Source organism: Citrus sinensis, chromosome 1 (genome assembly GCF_022201045.2).
Source record: "Citrus sinensis cultivar Valencia sweet orange chromosome 1, DVS_A1.0, whole genome shotgun sequence".
Classification (NCBI taxonomy): Eukaryota; Viridiplantae; Streptophyta; class Magnoliopsida; order Sapindales; family Rutaceae; genus Citrus; species Citrus sinensis.
This window is the reverse complement of record NC_068556.1, coordinates 5220373-5235942: the sequence shown is the minus strand read 5'-3', so window position 1 is coordinate 5235942 and position 15570 is coordinate 5220373. Positions and strand designations below refer to the sequence as shown.

At 35.8% G+C, this 15570-nt stretch overlaps 2 protein-coding genes across 3 annotated transcripts; both read right to left on the bottom strand.

Moving 5' to 3' along the window:
• Positions 1 to 1230: 1230 nt before the first annotated feature.
• On the bottom strand, positions 1231 to 4891 carry LOC102628334 (uncharacterized). Its single transcript, XM_006476046.3, has 2 exons — positions 4761 to 4891; positions 1231 to 4510 (listed from the first exon to the last, which is right to left on the bottom strand). The coding sequence occupies exon 2, from the start codon at positions 4466 to 4468 to the stop codon at positions 1382 to 1384; it is 3087 nt and encodes a 1028-aa protein (XP_006476109.1). The 5' UTR covers positions 4469 to 4510; positions 4761 to 4891; the 3' UTR covers positions 1231 to 1381.
• Positions 4892 to 7356: 2465 nt separating this feature from the next.
• LOC107176700 (uncharacterized) lies at positions 7357 to 10310 on the bottom strand. Of its 2 annotated transcripts, none has more exons than XM_052440532.1 (2): positions 10203 to 10310; positions 7357 to 10029 (listed from the first exon to the last, which is right to left on the bottom strand). In XM_052440532.1, exon 2 carries the CDS (start codon positions 9706 to 9708, stop codon positions 8167 to 8169), a length of 1542 nt encoding a protein of 513 aa, XP_052296492.1. In that variant the 5' UTR covers positions 9709 to 10029; positions 10203 to 10310; the 3' UTR covers positions 7357 to 8166. The 2 variants fall into 2 exon arrangements, with proteins under 2 accessions (XP_052296492.1, XP_052296495.1); XM_052440535.1 differs by having other exon boundaries at positions 7357 to 8238; positions 8554 to 10295.
• Between the last annotated feature and the right edge of the window lie 5260 nt (positions 10311 to 15570).

The window sequence follows — 15570 nt, the reverse complement described above, 5'->3', positions numbered from 1 at the left end:
TTCACAACGGATAAACAACTATGCTGAAAGATTCAAAGTTTAAGACGGGCCTGCAAACACTTTTCTGCGCATTCAAGAGTCTTTTCGACAATGAGCATCAAGAGCACGATCGAAGAAATTCAATCAAATGGCTGATGTTACAAGGTTGACTCTGTCGCCGAACCAAATGATGGCGATGTGATTGTGAAGTCAACTAAAGAGTACTCTATTCATCTGGTAGCTAGGTGTACAAACACACATGGCTGTTGAGTAATTTTAAAATTGGTAATTTACAAGTAGTTTATCAAGACTATAAAGCTGGAGCAATTAAGTCAACTTGGAGGGTTATTCCAGTTATAGCCTTTTGCTGCAAGACATTGTTGAATCTTGACCATCACGGAATTTAATACCTTTTGCTGCAAGAACATTATAAATTAATACTCGATGAATTAATAATCTCTATTATATAATATATTGTCATCAAATCTCAACCGTGGAAGCTGTGGCTTGAATACTGAAATTATTTTTTGTATAAATTTGTGTAAAAAATTACGAATCAATCTGCGTAAGCTCTTATCATTGTTTAAAAGACACTTAACATGAGCTATCAAAAGTCATTTCTTTTTAATTAATTTTATTTAGCATTTGTAATTTTACCTTAACCTTGCTAGTTGCCATGTGTGATTAAAACATTACTCAAAATTTTCAAAAAATTATATCGACTCTAAGATCAAATTAAGCACTTTAATAAAGGAACATAATAATAAAAAAACATTAAAAATCAAATTACAAATTCGAATTAAACAAACATCAACTTAGAATTGAAGTTTGCGAGGTCTGTGAGACTCGTGACTTGCTTGGCTATTCTTGACCACTTTTAAGGCGACATTGATGATTTATTAATAATAAATTATCAATAAAAATGTAATGATAAAATCAAAGCTCACTGTTTGAGTACGATTCAAATGTTTAGTAGCGTAAATAATCAATCTGCTAAATCTCAGGGGTGTATTTACTTTAGTCTTAGACATAGTTTCTATTTGGGCGGGAAAGTCAGTTATGAGATGCTGACGTCACTAACTAATTAGGTTAGCTGGATCTGACGTAGTTTGACCGTTTCTGGGTTAACAAATCCCATTATGTGAGGCAGCTGAGAAGAGTATTAGTTAACTAGTGGCAATATTTTAATTTCTGCCAACGAATTAACAAGATGAAAATGATTGAAATATATTAATTACATGGTGACAGACAAATACAAGGGAAAGTGTTATTTATTCATAAACATAAAAGAGGCATTCCATACAAATCCCGAATGTGTGAAAGAGCCAGAAAGCCAAGCATCACTAATTATTAGTAAAGAAATTTGCAACACAAAATGGTCCAAAAGCAAGAATACAATTAATTAAGCAAGCAAACTCTGATAGAGTTCAGGCTTGAGGGCATCATCGTTGTGCTCTTCTGCCGTGCCTTCTCGGGGGTTACTTTTCTGCTGCTTGTATACTGTCATAGCAAGTAGAATCGCAATAACTGCCACGGCAATGTTACCAAACTTGGAATTTAAATCTAAGCTTTTTTTCTGACGGTCAAAGCCACCATAGTAGTTTTCAAGCAGCACTGGATCTCTTACGTAGTCATAAATATGCAACAGGAACCTCAAACATGTCAAGCCCATGTAGTAAAATTTCCTCAGAGGTTTACCTTTATTCCCCCAGAGAACGTTACCAACAATCTGAGGAAGCAAAAAGAAATCTGGAACCAGAAGAAGATAAGCATCTAGCTCTTTCAGCCACTCGAGCAACTTACTTCTTTCGTTTACAAACTTGTCGGGCGCAGGCACCGTTTCAACTGCGTTCATTTCACGAATAACGTGTGTAACGAGAAATCCAAAGACGTGAACAGCACAAGTTATGAGGACAATTTTCTTCTCATTTGGCAATCGGCTCTGTTGTTTGAGACCATGACCCATTTGTCTAACACGAGTTGCAGATACTTTCTTACCAAGATTGGAAGTCAGCCAAAGTGCATAAAGAGAAAGAACCTTAATGACATAGCCAAGGAAACGGAATCGGTCATAATTCATCATCTCGTATGATTGGTTTCTGTGAGCGTGAAATGACTTCCATTTGAAAAATATTTCTCCATTGCTGATCAGTGGGCTGATATAATCTACAGCAGGGATGTAAATCATAACCAGAGATATATAAGAAAAGGGATCAATACAATGGTTGATATACTGCAACTGGCTTCCAGTGCAAACAATTGCTATTATCAGCAAGAGCACCCTAAGTATGTCCTCGAAAGTTTTGCGAAGAACCATGTTTGTTAATTGCTTATCGTAATGAATTTGATTAGCCTTGAGACTGACAGGATTAAAATAGAGAGGATCTTCCTTGCTCCTTTTGCTACTGATGGAGATTTTAACCTCTGAATTTTTCAGCCATCGTGCATCTTTGGGAGAGTACTCTACCTTGACTTGGAACTGGCAATCCATTCCACGTTCAAGGTTCATTTCCTCTTTAATCTTCTTTTGAATAAGTCGAACATCTCTGCAGCCAACCAGATACATCTTGCCAGCAGTTAAGTCGTATATACCCTCAAAGGACATCGAGATGTTGTTGAAATGCTCACCAAAAATGTTGAGATGCCCTGAAGCCTCAATCGTTTGAGCATTAAAATCTGATGATTGCTCAACCTCTTGATGACACCCACAACTTTGAGGCCAGTAGCGTCCGAAAAGTGATCCTAAAGAGAGCACATGTAATCTCACTGTCACACATGTACTTTGCATGTGGGCCTTGGGAATAGCATAAGGAACAACACAGCCACTGAGAGAAAGCTCATCTGCAAGAAAGGAAAGACTGGAAATGCCACCATCATATGCGGATGGATACGCAAGAAATTTTCTCAACAAGGTTCCCAGGACTGATGGTTTACTTCCTGTTTGAAAAGCCTTTGCTTGCATAATCTTTGAGTACTTGTACGACCATTTCTTCCCCAGGTCCTTCAAATACTTGGGTGATGTTATATGGTCAGGAGGTGTTTTCTTTTCAAACCATAGAGGAGTTTGTGAATCTGTGTCACTGATGCTAGTTATGGTCCCAAATACTGTAGTTCCCTGGGTAATGGAGAAAGTGAGAGGGAAGTGCAAGCAAATCCGTGAATTGCATCTCTGTGAAGATGTTTCAACAACTCCAAGACAGCCGACCATGCAGAGCTGCCCTTCTGAAGATCTCCATATTCCTTCTGCTGAAAGAGTGAGGCCAGAGAGACCTGTTCGATCTGCTGAAGTGTATTCATCTTCCCATGATTGAATTACTCTGAATAAAGCAAAAACTCTTGCATAATTACTGTTGTTTTCATCAATTCCTTGACTACAGCGCAAGTTCTGAACGTTAAGCCTGAAGTAGTTAGATCCTGAATCCATGTCCTTGGCTGTTCCATTGAGAATAAAAGGGCCCAACTTATTGGCATCGTCATTTGAGCCAACAGATTTCCAGCTTGGCATAATATCAAACATTCCTCGTGACACGTAACGGTGAAGAGTATCACAAATATTGTCATCTTTAAACAAAATAACCTCCTCATCTACCAGGCTGTCTTGATATGGATATGGGCTGCAAGCTTTTGATAGAAGTTCTTCAGCCCCAAACTGATACTTTGAGTGGAGACCCAAATGAGAAGATAAATGGACTCCATCAAAGTACTTAAAATCTGATTTTTCATGCAAGCTTTTCATTTCACCGGTGATATTCCCAGTTGTCAAACTGAAGGTCCGGTTGTACCGCAGAACAAGCATAATTTGATCATCTTGAATGAGAGGAGGCTGGTGATGCTCTCCAAATTTATATCCATACATGTCTGCAAGTTCCCATGAAGGGAGAAACTGGTTAGTTCTTGGCATCATCGAAGTACCTAACAAACAGATCAGCCACTCGCCTCCATTCTCCTCTGATTCTATATATACCCCTTCAAAAAGAATTGTCATGGAAGAGAGCCCTGGGTCCTTGCGAAACTTGGGGGACCAGCCAGGCCTGTAACTGAAGGGCTGACGTGCAGTTACGCCTATTTCCATTATCCCACTGAGACTAACCATGTTTCTGGTTCGGCGAACTGGATCAACATCAACCACCCAGAAAGATGCTAATTTTAAGAAAGAGCCAGGGCCTGCAGGGCTCCTATGCATCTCTTTGTCATCAAATGGCATCAATGGTGCTCCCCCAGAGTCCTGTTCCCAATCGCCATTCACAAAAGAAAGTTCCTCTTTGATTCTGCTGCTTCTGTTGTCATCAGGTTTTAATTCGGATGCTGATGACAGAACACTGCCACACTTCTCTTGAATCTCAGCAAATCTGTTGTAAGTGTAGACTACGGAGGGAATATCATCATCCCAATTTTCAAAAGCTGTAAATGAAGTAGCAAAGCTGAAGAAGACCAGCAACCATAACATAGATAATGACCTCAAATGAAGCATAACAGGCAAAGTTCCCATTGCTGGGCTTTAGAGACTATTCCTTCCAGACACCTTTTTTTGCTGCACGGTAAGTCCCAAAATGAAAACGGAGCTTTACAAATTAAAATAGAATATAGATATAGTAACTGTGACTCGGAGATAGAATATTGAAATTTGAAGGACCAAAACCGAGGGAAAACAAAGTGAAGCAGGAATATGTATTGTCGAGAAAGATGAATAGAGCAACTTCAAGGAAACTTTACCATTCAAGTGAATAATGAATAAACAACTATGCTAAATTACAAGGAATTAAATGTCTAATGACACTGACCTGTATGCACTTTTCTGCGCTTGTTTTCCTCAAGTTTCCTATAGAACGAAGCTCGGAATCGAAATAAAGCCAGCTGATTCAATTGGCTTCCAAGTTCCAACTCAACAACCGTGGTTGACTTTTAACCATAGTCACATCCCACTAGTGTGTTGGTTAAAGGAGAAGAAGAGGAACAGGAATTAAATAATGTGCATATAACTTTTGAGTATTCAAGATTTTTTTTTCCTCGCAAAGAAAAACAGAAATTATTATTATTATTAATTTTTTTTTTTAAAAAAAGAGAATTCAATCACCGGCCGAAGTTACAATGCTGGCTCTTATCATCGAACTAAAAAATAGCAACATGATTATGAAGTCAACTAAAAAGTTTTATATTCATCTAGTAGGTGTATAACATAGCTGTAGGATTAATTTAAAATTGGTAATTTACAAGTAGTTTATGAGAAAAATAATGTTGAAGCAATTCAGTCAACTTAGAAGGGAAGTGGTCATAGCCTTTTCCTGCAAGAAAAAGTTTGGGGCTCTTCCCATTGGCGCCGCATCTCTTGGTGGTAGTTGCGCATTCGATGTTAATGAAATGGTGGATCGACGCCACGGTTCAAATGACCAGATGAATGGCGACACCGCAAATCAGCGAGAGTATAAACAAAATTAATGATGCCACTTTCATTCCATTTCATTTGCCTCATGTTGTTGCGTCGTTTCGTTTGTTTTGATGAAGGAGAGCTTTCTGTTTTGTCTCATTTAAAATCTAGCCTGCTATCCAATGTTGTTGTAGAGTGAAAACTTTTGTTATCCTAGTTTCAATTTTGTTAATGGGAAAAATAATGCTGAAGCAATTGAGTCAACTTAGAAGGGAAATGGTCATAGCCTTTTGCTGCAAGAAATTGAACCTTCACCATGAACGAGAAGAGAAAAGGGCCAAACGGGTCAGAGTGAGAGAAGAGAAACTAACAAGAAGTGTGGAACTATTTTGAAAAATATGACGTGTGTTGAGTAGCACTTGAGTTATTCAAAGTATTGTTAATAGTGGTAGACTAAAGGTAAAAGGGGAAATTAAATTCGAATTTCGAAATTTAATTACAAATGGAAAAACCAATGTTGTGATGCTCCTGCCTCAGGCGTCAAGTGACAATGAGAACAATTTGATTCTAAAATGCATAAGCTTGAATGCCCTTGATTTCAGCGGGTACCTATTTTCCTGTGATTCCAACTCTGGTGCACATGGACTATAACGGCAAGTAAGATCATTGCTACTACAACTGCAATGTCACAAATCTTGGTAAAGAAGGCTGCATTCATTGCACCAAAATCAACATCCTCAAAGACAGCATCTATCACAGGATCTCTGATGCAGTCATAGACACGAACAAGAAGCCTCACTATCAAGAGTTCTCTGATATCTTTTAAACAAATCTCTGTAATTGTGATCCTCCATTGTTGAGTAATAAGAGCTCTGTAGAAAGCTTCTCCCATGGATGTAGGTTGTGCCACTTGGTGCAACTGAACCACGTAATTGATTCTTGTGTTGTCTGTGGTTGTGTCTTTTCTTGTTTCAGTTCTTTCGGTTCTTTCAGTTCTTGGGTTACATTGGTTCTTTGCTTGGGTTTGTTCTTCAATCTGTGTATCTTGGGTAGTTCTTTATCAAAGGTCCTGGGAGGTGTTTTGTCTTGCACATTACAGAGCAGATTCAAACACTACACTACCTAATGTGAAACCAATATAATACAGTCTGCTAAGAGATTCCGTGTGGTTATGCCATAAGAAGTTGCCAATAATTTGAGGAAGCAAAAAGAAATCTTGAACAAGACCTATACTCTCCTCTAGTTTCATCATCCAAATTCGCGGCACAGGAATGTATCTGATAGATTTAGTGTCTTTTCCAGGATGAATCAGCATACTGTCACTGGAAAGCAAAAGCAGAAACACAAAACTGTGAAAAATCAATGTGACCAGGAGAACCAGCTTCTCATTTGGAACACACCTCTCTGTTGGAGCACGAGCACGTGATCTTTTACGAGATGCTGCAACTTTCTGGAAAAGCTTTGCAGTAAGCAGAAAGGGGATTGCCACTTTTCCCTACACAAATCAACATATATCACTTACCTCCCTGTTGTTTTTATAATGGCCAAAAAACTCCTTGACAGTATAAGTTTATAATATTACTCTTATTTTTAACTACTCTTTTTTTACATTTATTATAAATTAAATAAATTAGATCAATATAAACTAAATAAAAAAATTAAGCATTAAAAACAATAAATATATATTTTGATATGAGAAAAAAATTAATAATAAAATTTTTTCTTGTAATTATTTATTTTGTGAACATTTTCTTATAATAAATATTTTAAAATTAAATGTAAAAAGATAGGCAAAATATTTTATTATTTATCTTATAATAAATTTTTATTTGTCATTCAAGTTTTCTTATAATAATTTTTTTTATCATTTTATAATAATTTTCTTATATATTTATTATAAGAAAATTTTCACAAATTAAATAAGTACAAAAAAAATTTATTATTAATTTTTTTCTCATATCAAAACATATATTTCTTGTTTTTAATACTTAATTTTTTATTTAATTTCTATTCATGTGATTTATTTAATTTATAATAAATATAAATAAAAGAGTAGTTGAAAATAAGGATAATATTGTAAATTTATGCTATCATGGGGGTTTTTGGCCATTATAAAAACAATAGAAAGGAAAATGGTATATGTTGATTACTGTAGGGGGGAAATTGACAATCTCTCTAAGCATAAACGCAGCCGATAGAAGAATTTTTGCGGTGTAGTTGAGGACTTTGACAATAAATTAAGCTGTTCAAGACCTAGAGGATGAGCTTTGAAATACTTAGACTCCTTCCACCTGAACAAAATCTCAGCATCAGTGATCAATGGGAGGACATAGCCAAGAGCCTGAAGACCAAGCATGACCAAAGATACATTTGGAATAGAATATCGATTATCCTTCATGTGAAGAAATTGGCCTATTACAAAGGTTATTGACATGAAAAGCATCAAATTTTGAAGAATCTCCTCAAAGTTTTTCAGAAAGTTACATCATAATGCTTTTCATATCGAAGAGGTAGTGTCCTAAGGCTTATCAGGCTAAAATGGAGGGGATCATCTTCTCTCCTCTGGCTTGTGATACTGATCTTGGCTGTTGGATTTATCAACCACGCTGTAGTTGTAGAAGGGTATTCAATGTTTACCTCAATCAAACAATCTAGGCCTCGTTCAAGGCTAACACTCCCAATCAAGACTTTTCTGCAGCCAATTAGATACATATGGCCGACTAGCGGGTCATAAACTCCTTCTAAGTACAGGTCAAATAGATTTTTGTGAGGTATGTTAGGGAAAAACCGTGCTTTGGCAAATAAGAGATGCATTGACACATTCAGGAGCTGGCTCTTGCTGAGATAGCTGGTGCACCAGTTGGAGGATTGGACTTTTCCAACCAGGGTGAATACTGACCAAGAAAAGAACCCAATGAAAGCACATCCATGAAAATGAAAATCTTTGAATTATGGCTAGCAGATATCGTGTCAGGTACTGCAAAGGTGTCAATTTCAAAATCATGAGAAAGAAAATATAATCTGTAAAATAAGTCTTCTCCATCTGCAACTATTGGATATTTCAGGAGTGATTGTTTGACGATGGTACGAAATTTAGATGGCTGCTTCCTCTTCCTTAGTGCACAAACCAGGTCAATCTTAGAGTAATTGTATGACAGATAAGAGGCGACATATTTAATGTAGTTAAGTTTCAGCAAATCAGGTCTTACCAGTGCATCAAATATTATAGGCAAGAATGAGTCTTTTTCATCATTTTCACTGGATATGCTTCCATAGATCATGCTTCTCTCCTTGATGGAATATGCTTGAGGAAAGTACAATGAAATTAGAGGATTACATCCTTCAAGTCCTGAATCAACCCCTCCAAGGAACCCACGCATGCAGAGCTGTCCATTTGATGGATTCCATATCCCCTCGGCAGACAAAGTCATGCCTGAAAGACCAGTCCTTGTTGGTGGCCTATGATAATCCACTGGCGCAGGAATTGCTCTTATTACTGCAGACACCTTAACAACACCAACACCATCTTCATTAGTTCCCTTCTCACAGTTTATATGCTCCACCATGAGCATAACATTATTGTACCTCCAATTTGCAGCTTTTATTTCTTTTTCCAGCTGAAAAGGTCCCAACTTCCCAGGGTACAGATTTATGCCCTTGAACTTCCAATGTGGCAGAACACTAAAAAGGTTGTGTGAAATCGATCGAAGGTTATAACAAACGTCCAAGCCATTGAACCCACTGATAGCTCCATCTTCCATCAATTCTTCCTGATATACATATGGACTGCAAGTTATTGAGTTGAGTAGTTCAGAATTAAATTCATACTTTAAATACTGACTTAACTGAGAAGTTATGCGAACTTTATCAAAATACTTCAAGCTTTCCTCGGCATGTAAACTTCTCATTTCTCCTAGGATCACCCTTCTAGTCAAATTAAAATTTTGAGGGAACCGAAGAACAAGCAAAATCTGATCATCCTGGAGAAGAATTGGCTTGTCGTCATAATTACACCAATAGCCCTTAGCCAAATTCAAAGGATCGTCAGTCCATTTATTATAGGGCAAAGTTGAATTCCCCAACATACACAACAATCGTTCTCCTCCATTCTCATTGCTCTCAACATAAACCCCTTCAAATAGAATTGACAGAACAGACCATCCTGGCATCTTGAAGAATTTTTTCCTCAGATCGAAACCAAATGAAATGTTTCTAGTTATGCCTGAAGAAAGCGCCCCAATGAGACTAATCGTGTTGTTCCACTTACGGACAAGATTTATATCTGTTACTTTAAAGTTGACTAATTTCAAAGGACCATCAATGGAAGAATTGTCCCCTGGCATGTCACTATCATCAAATGGCATCAACAGGGACCGGACAATCTGTTGTTCCCAGTCTCCATTATGGAAATAAAGTTCCTTCTTAAGCCTATGACCTCTAGTATCATCAGGATTCAAATCAGAAGCTGAAGACAGAAAATGCTCGCATTGCTTTTCAATCTCAGCAAAACGATTGTATGTGTGGAGTACTGAAGGATCATCCGCAAAAGCATCCTAATTATCCTCAAATGAGGCGCCGAAGTTAAAGAACAAACACAAGCCTACAACAATAGTCCAAAGAGCCCGAAGCAGAGAGGGCATTTTTCCTGTAGGAAAATCAACGACCGCCAACTGCAATTCAAAAATCTAAACGACCCGGATGCAAAAATTAGAACAAGTAAAGAGTTTTTATTACATAAAAAAGACAATGACTGTACTCTAGAGTATGTTCCGGACGAGTTGTAATGGAATTTAAATGATGGTTTCTTAACCATCTGTTGTTGAAAAGCATCGAAGAGTATAATTCCTGGAAGACTAACCTCTGAAACTGAAGAAGGTTGTTGTAAGCCTTTGCCTTTCTAAATTCCAGTTGAGTTGCTACAAGAGAAAGAAACAATGACACAGAACTGAACCGAGACGGACAGCCAATGCATGAAGCTGTGTCGCAGGTGTTGAGGTTGACTTTGGCTTTTACGACAAACGGGCAACGGTTTCGGGAATTGCACATGAGCATGTGCCGCAATACTTCTTAGTACACCCACGAATCATTTTTTTGGTTTACTTATTTATTTATTTTTAGTTTATGAATAGTACGATGCATGAACATTTATGAGTTCTACTATTTACCGCGGATCAAACCTCGAAAGTTAAACCAAAAGGACTCCGTTTGATTTTTTTTCTTTTTACTTCTCCATAAAACGTTGTCGTTTTACCCAGGTAAAAACAGAAAAATGTAGAAAAATAATAACTTTTCTTTCTTTTTCCCAGTCCCCTCTGGTTTTATGAACTCAGAAAAACGCAGCTGCTTTTCTCTTTTTCTTTTTCTCGGTCCCTTCTGGTTTTATGAACTTAGAAAAACGCATCTGCTTTTCTCTTTTTCTTTTTCTTTTTCCCGATCCCCTCTGGTTTTATCAACTCAGAAAACTGCAACTGCTTTTCTCTTCCTCTTCGTTTCACCACACCCGAGAGAAATGCAGAATCCTTAAGCTCTTATCTTCCTCGAAGGTGATAGGATTTGGCTCAGACAAGGTAAAATCAAAAGTTTGAATAAGGATGAGTCTCGACATTGTCCCTAAAAGCTGAGTTTCGGCATTAACAGCAACTGTGAAGTTTTTCTGACATAAGATTAAGTTTCGGCATTTACGAATTTCAGTTTCAATTATATGTGGCTTTGCACAAGCTAAGGTACTATCTTCTTTTGGCAGCATTTTGTTTTCGAAACTTCAAATTTTATTGAATTTTTCAAGGCCTGAATTTTTATTGAGGAACTTGATCTGTCTCATTTTTGTTGTCATGTTTGTATGAAACTATGTTTTGGGTTTATTGGTGAATTATATACTCACGTTTTCGGTCGAGGAAGGAAAGGGAATATACTGTTTTCGGCAAACAAAACGAACAAAATACTGCTTGATCTATCGTTCGGGTGTTAGATAGTAACGAAGAGGAAGATGATTTGGAAGAGGAGAGGAAGACGTGGGTTATGTCGTTCCTTGGTGAAACGAAGAGGAGAGGAAGACGTTTGCTTTTTCCTAGGTCAAACGACAACGTTTTATGCAGAAGCAAAAAGAAAGAAAGAAAAAAGACCAAAACAGTGTCGTTTTGTATAACTTTCAGGGTTTGACCCGAGACAACTAGCATTTTCCAACATTTTTTTCCGTTGTAAGACCGTACGAACGGTACAAATGATCCTTATTTTTCAATTTTTAATCACATCTTTTTTTTATTACTTATGATTATTTCTTAAATTACAACTCATATTACATGAGATTAATATTAATATATTTAGGGAAATTATCAACCATATACCCTTAAATGACACAAGTATCAAATGTGCTACAACACTTTTTAAGTGTATCACTCGTATACCCTAAGTTGACAAAACACTTCTGCCGTCCACCAATCCGTTAACTACCGTTTGCGAGCGCTGACATCATAAGGGTAATTTAGTCTTTTTTTAAAAATGACATGTCATCTCATTTACATAGTAAAAAACGACATGTCATATGCTATATTTTGATAAAAATGACATGTCATCCCATTTATCAGATAATTGTTAATAATTGCTAAAAAAAACTACTTTACAACCGAATCTACTCCTCCAAAATTTAATCTAAATTATTGAAGATCTACTCCTCCAAGCTCCAACTTGAATTTTTTATGGTATAGTATGTATAATTATAAATAATATGTTGTTAATAATTTTTTATGGTATAAAATGAATATTTTTTTATGGATAATTGTTAATAATATGTACCATTAATAATTCATTTTTTTAATAAAAAATGTATTGTTAATAACAAAATAAAAAAAATTTGTGTATTGAAAATTTACATTAATTTTCAAGGCAAAATTGTTTTTTTACCCCATTTTGAGTTTAAAGGGTAAAATAGTTATTTTGCTCAAATTCTGTTAAGTTGTTAACGGTAGTAAATGGAAAGGTGGACGCTAGAACTCTTTTGTCAACTTAGGGTATACGAGTGATATAAGCGAAAAGTATTGTAGTACGTTTGATATCGGTGACATTTAAAGGTATACCGGTGATAATTTCTCATATATTTATAATTAAACAAATACTGAGATTGGCTTTACAGTAAATTTTATATAACATTGTCCAGATTTTAATCATTCTCTAATATTCGGGAGATATATGCTCTACTCACTTTTTTTTAAAAGAAAAAAACTACTTCACTCAATTATTCACATCTTAGTTATGGTCTCCACAATCCTTGCATAAACATTACCTAAATTGAATTGGTTTCAAGTAAATGCCGTGGATTTTCGACAACATATTGGTATAGTTTTTTTTTTTTTTCAATTTAATGCAATACCATTATTTTTCGACACCACAATTTGCGGATGTTATGTTTTTGCATTTCTTGTACTAAGAATGAAAATATAATGAAATACTGCTGGTGATGAAATGTGCATGTGCTCAGAATGTCTCGGGGGTACTGTAAGCCTAAAAGATGAGCTTTAATTATGGTCCACTTTGTGCATCCCAGGCCTTCTTTTACGGAAGCAGAGCAAGCCAGCCCATGCCAAATCTGAGAAAAACCACCCTTATCTTGCCTTGCAAGCCGAAGACTTTGATTTGATGGTCCAAGAATGAATGTATCTTTGTTCATAAGCAAGCACTGGACCAGGATCGCGTAGCTGAATGAAAAAAAATCCAATTGAATCAAATACGAAGATGGATAAATTCACCAATAAAGAGCAAGTACACAAATACCTTGTATTCAATCAATCACATCGTGACACATTTGGATGCAGAATTTGCTTCCACATTGTAAGTACTTAATGTTGACACTTAAGAGAACAACAGGTCAACAACGCATCGCTTTGTAAAACAATTTTTTTGTGGAAAATTCCAGTCTTCACCAACACTCCAAATATAGCCTTTTTCGCAAGTCATGGTGATCTTTTCTTTTTTTGAGAGGCCGACCAAAGCGATTCCAATTCCATTCTCCACTTTCGTGGTTCAAGATGCTATGTGCACTACCTATTCTTATCTCTCTAGTCAAAATTCCGTTAACTAATTGAAAAGAGTGACGATTCCGTCGAAAAATTTAACCCAATAGAATTATGAATGAAATTCAAGTATGTTCTGAAACTAAATATATATATATATTATGAGCTTAGCCATAATTAAACTATTTCAATAAGATCCAGGCGAACTTTTCATTATAATATCGATAGATTGTGTATATATGGTTTTATTAAGTTTGATTACTCCTAAGCATTTCAATTAACAAAGTTTTGTGCACAGATTTTGTGGCCCAATATGAATTAGAATTATGTTGGATAAGGATGCAAGTATATAACATGACATATACCAAAAAAAAAAAATTTTGGTATGGATTATAGAATTTTTTTCAAAGTCAATGACAAACGAATCAATTAACCAGCGTCTTTTTCACATTATTATAGAGATAAGCATTGAAGCATCCACTGACTTCAAGCAAATTAAAAGAAAACAGCTAGCAACAATGGGTGAAAAAAATAATGTTCGGATGCTTATTTTGTGGAATCTATCCTAAATGAATTAGGGAATTTAGTAGAACAATCAGTTTCTAATCAATCAAAATTACCAATTGATTATTCTCTTGAGAAACCTTACACCCACAAATGTGACCATCACTGGCTTTCCGCAAAGCTTAAAGAATATTTCATAAAATGCTACATATTGGCATGTTAAAGTCGTTCTTTGATTGAAGCTAGCTAAGTTGAACGGATTCTCTTCATTGATCCTTTTGATAATTTCCTATGTATAAGAGAGATTTTCGCAAATAATTGAATCCAAAACAACAGAATCTTCTGTTTTTTTATTAGCTTTTATAGAAAGTTTTTATTGGCTATTATTTTTCATATACAACTATCTAAATCTTTCTATAAGTTGTATTATTATCTAATTTTCTTTATTAAATCCCAAGTGGCTTTCTCTTTGGAGATGGCTGAAGAAAGATGAAGCAATGCATACGAATTCAACCGATGATCATATACAAATACAATACAGAATGGGTTGCCTTAAAGGAATTTTAGTAATAATATTTTGATAATAAGCTAAAAAGCAACCAATTTTGCGAATATGAAAGGGAATAATTCAGCCTTTAAGGAAATGTGAGTGGTCCATATTTGGAATTTTAAGAAACAAAAGAACGTGTGATAGGCTGGTAAAAGTTGTAGATAGGCTGTTTGCTAAGGTGCCACTTTTGCCCCATCTTCAATCCGAACCTCCAACCAACTGCGGTAATTAAATATTTATATGATCACTGTAAATGTTTATATTTTACTAAGTAGATTTAACAACTAAGCAGAAAATAGAAATTCCCTTATACATTGATGGGAAAAACCTTCAATCTCATCAAATTTTCAAGCTAACTATCAACTAATGATGGATGTGTACATAAAATATCATTTCTTTCACAATCTAAGAAGTTATTTTGTTGTTTTTTTTCTTTTTTAAAGTAAACCTCGAAAGAAAGTTTTATTAATTAAAATAGAACTCATTTGGGAAGACATAATGAGGCTTATCTCTCATGCAATGCATAAAGTTAATACAAAAAGGTGCAGAAGTGTTACAATTAAAGCAAATAAAAATGCATGAGAAAGCCAACATACATAGCTTACAGGAATTAATGAAACCTATAACTAGAGAGACCATTAGCACCTTTTGGAGAGAAGTTGCCCAATATCACCTGCGGCTAACTCCACCAAGTAAACTAACGACAACACAGACCGTGGTTAGCTAGCTTATCCACCTCAGCATCGTTTTAACGAAAAGTATGGGAAAAGCAAAGAAGGTGATGACAATTAAACCATAGTTCCCAAGCATCCAAGGGGGGTTCCAAAACGGATTAGAAAGCAGTAGAGTGACCAATAGTGAATCGCATTCCAGCCACAGATTCATCCTACCATTTCCGAAAGCATGATCAACTGCAATAATCTCTACATAAAAGGCAGTTTGATGCCGCAAAGATCGGCTAAAGCTGCTAAGGCAGGAGCCATCATGACCACGAAAAATAAGGGAAAATATCCTCTCATGATCTGATCATATGTGAACTTTGAATGATCTTTTAATACATATGCACTTTTATTTATGTACAGTCAAGTTTTATTTATTTATTATATTTTCATTTATTAACTATCAATCATGTGATGCATTTATTCAGACAAAAGATCTGATGAGAA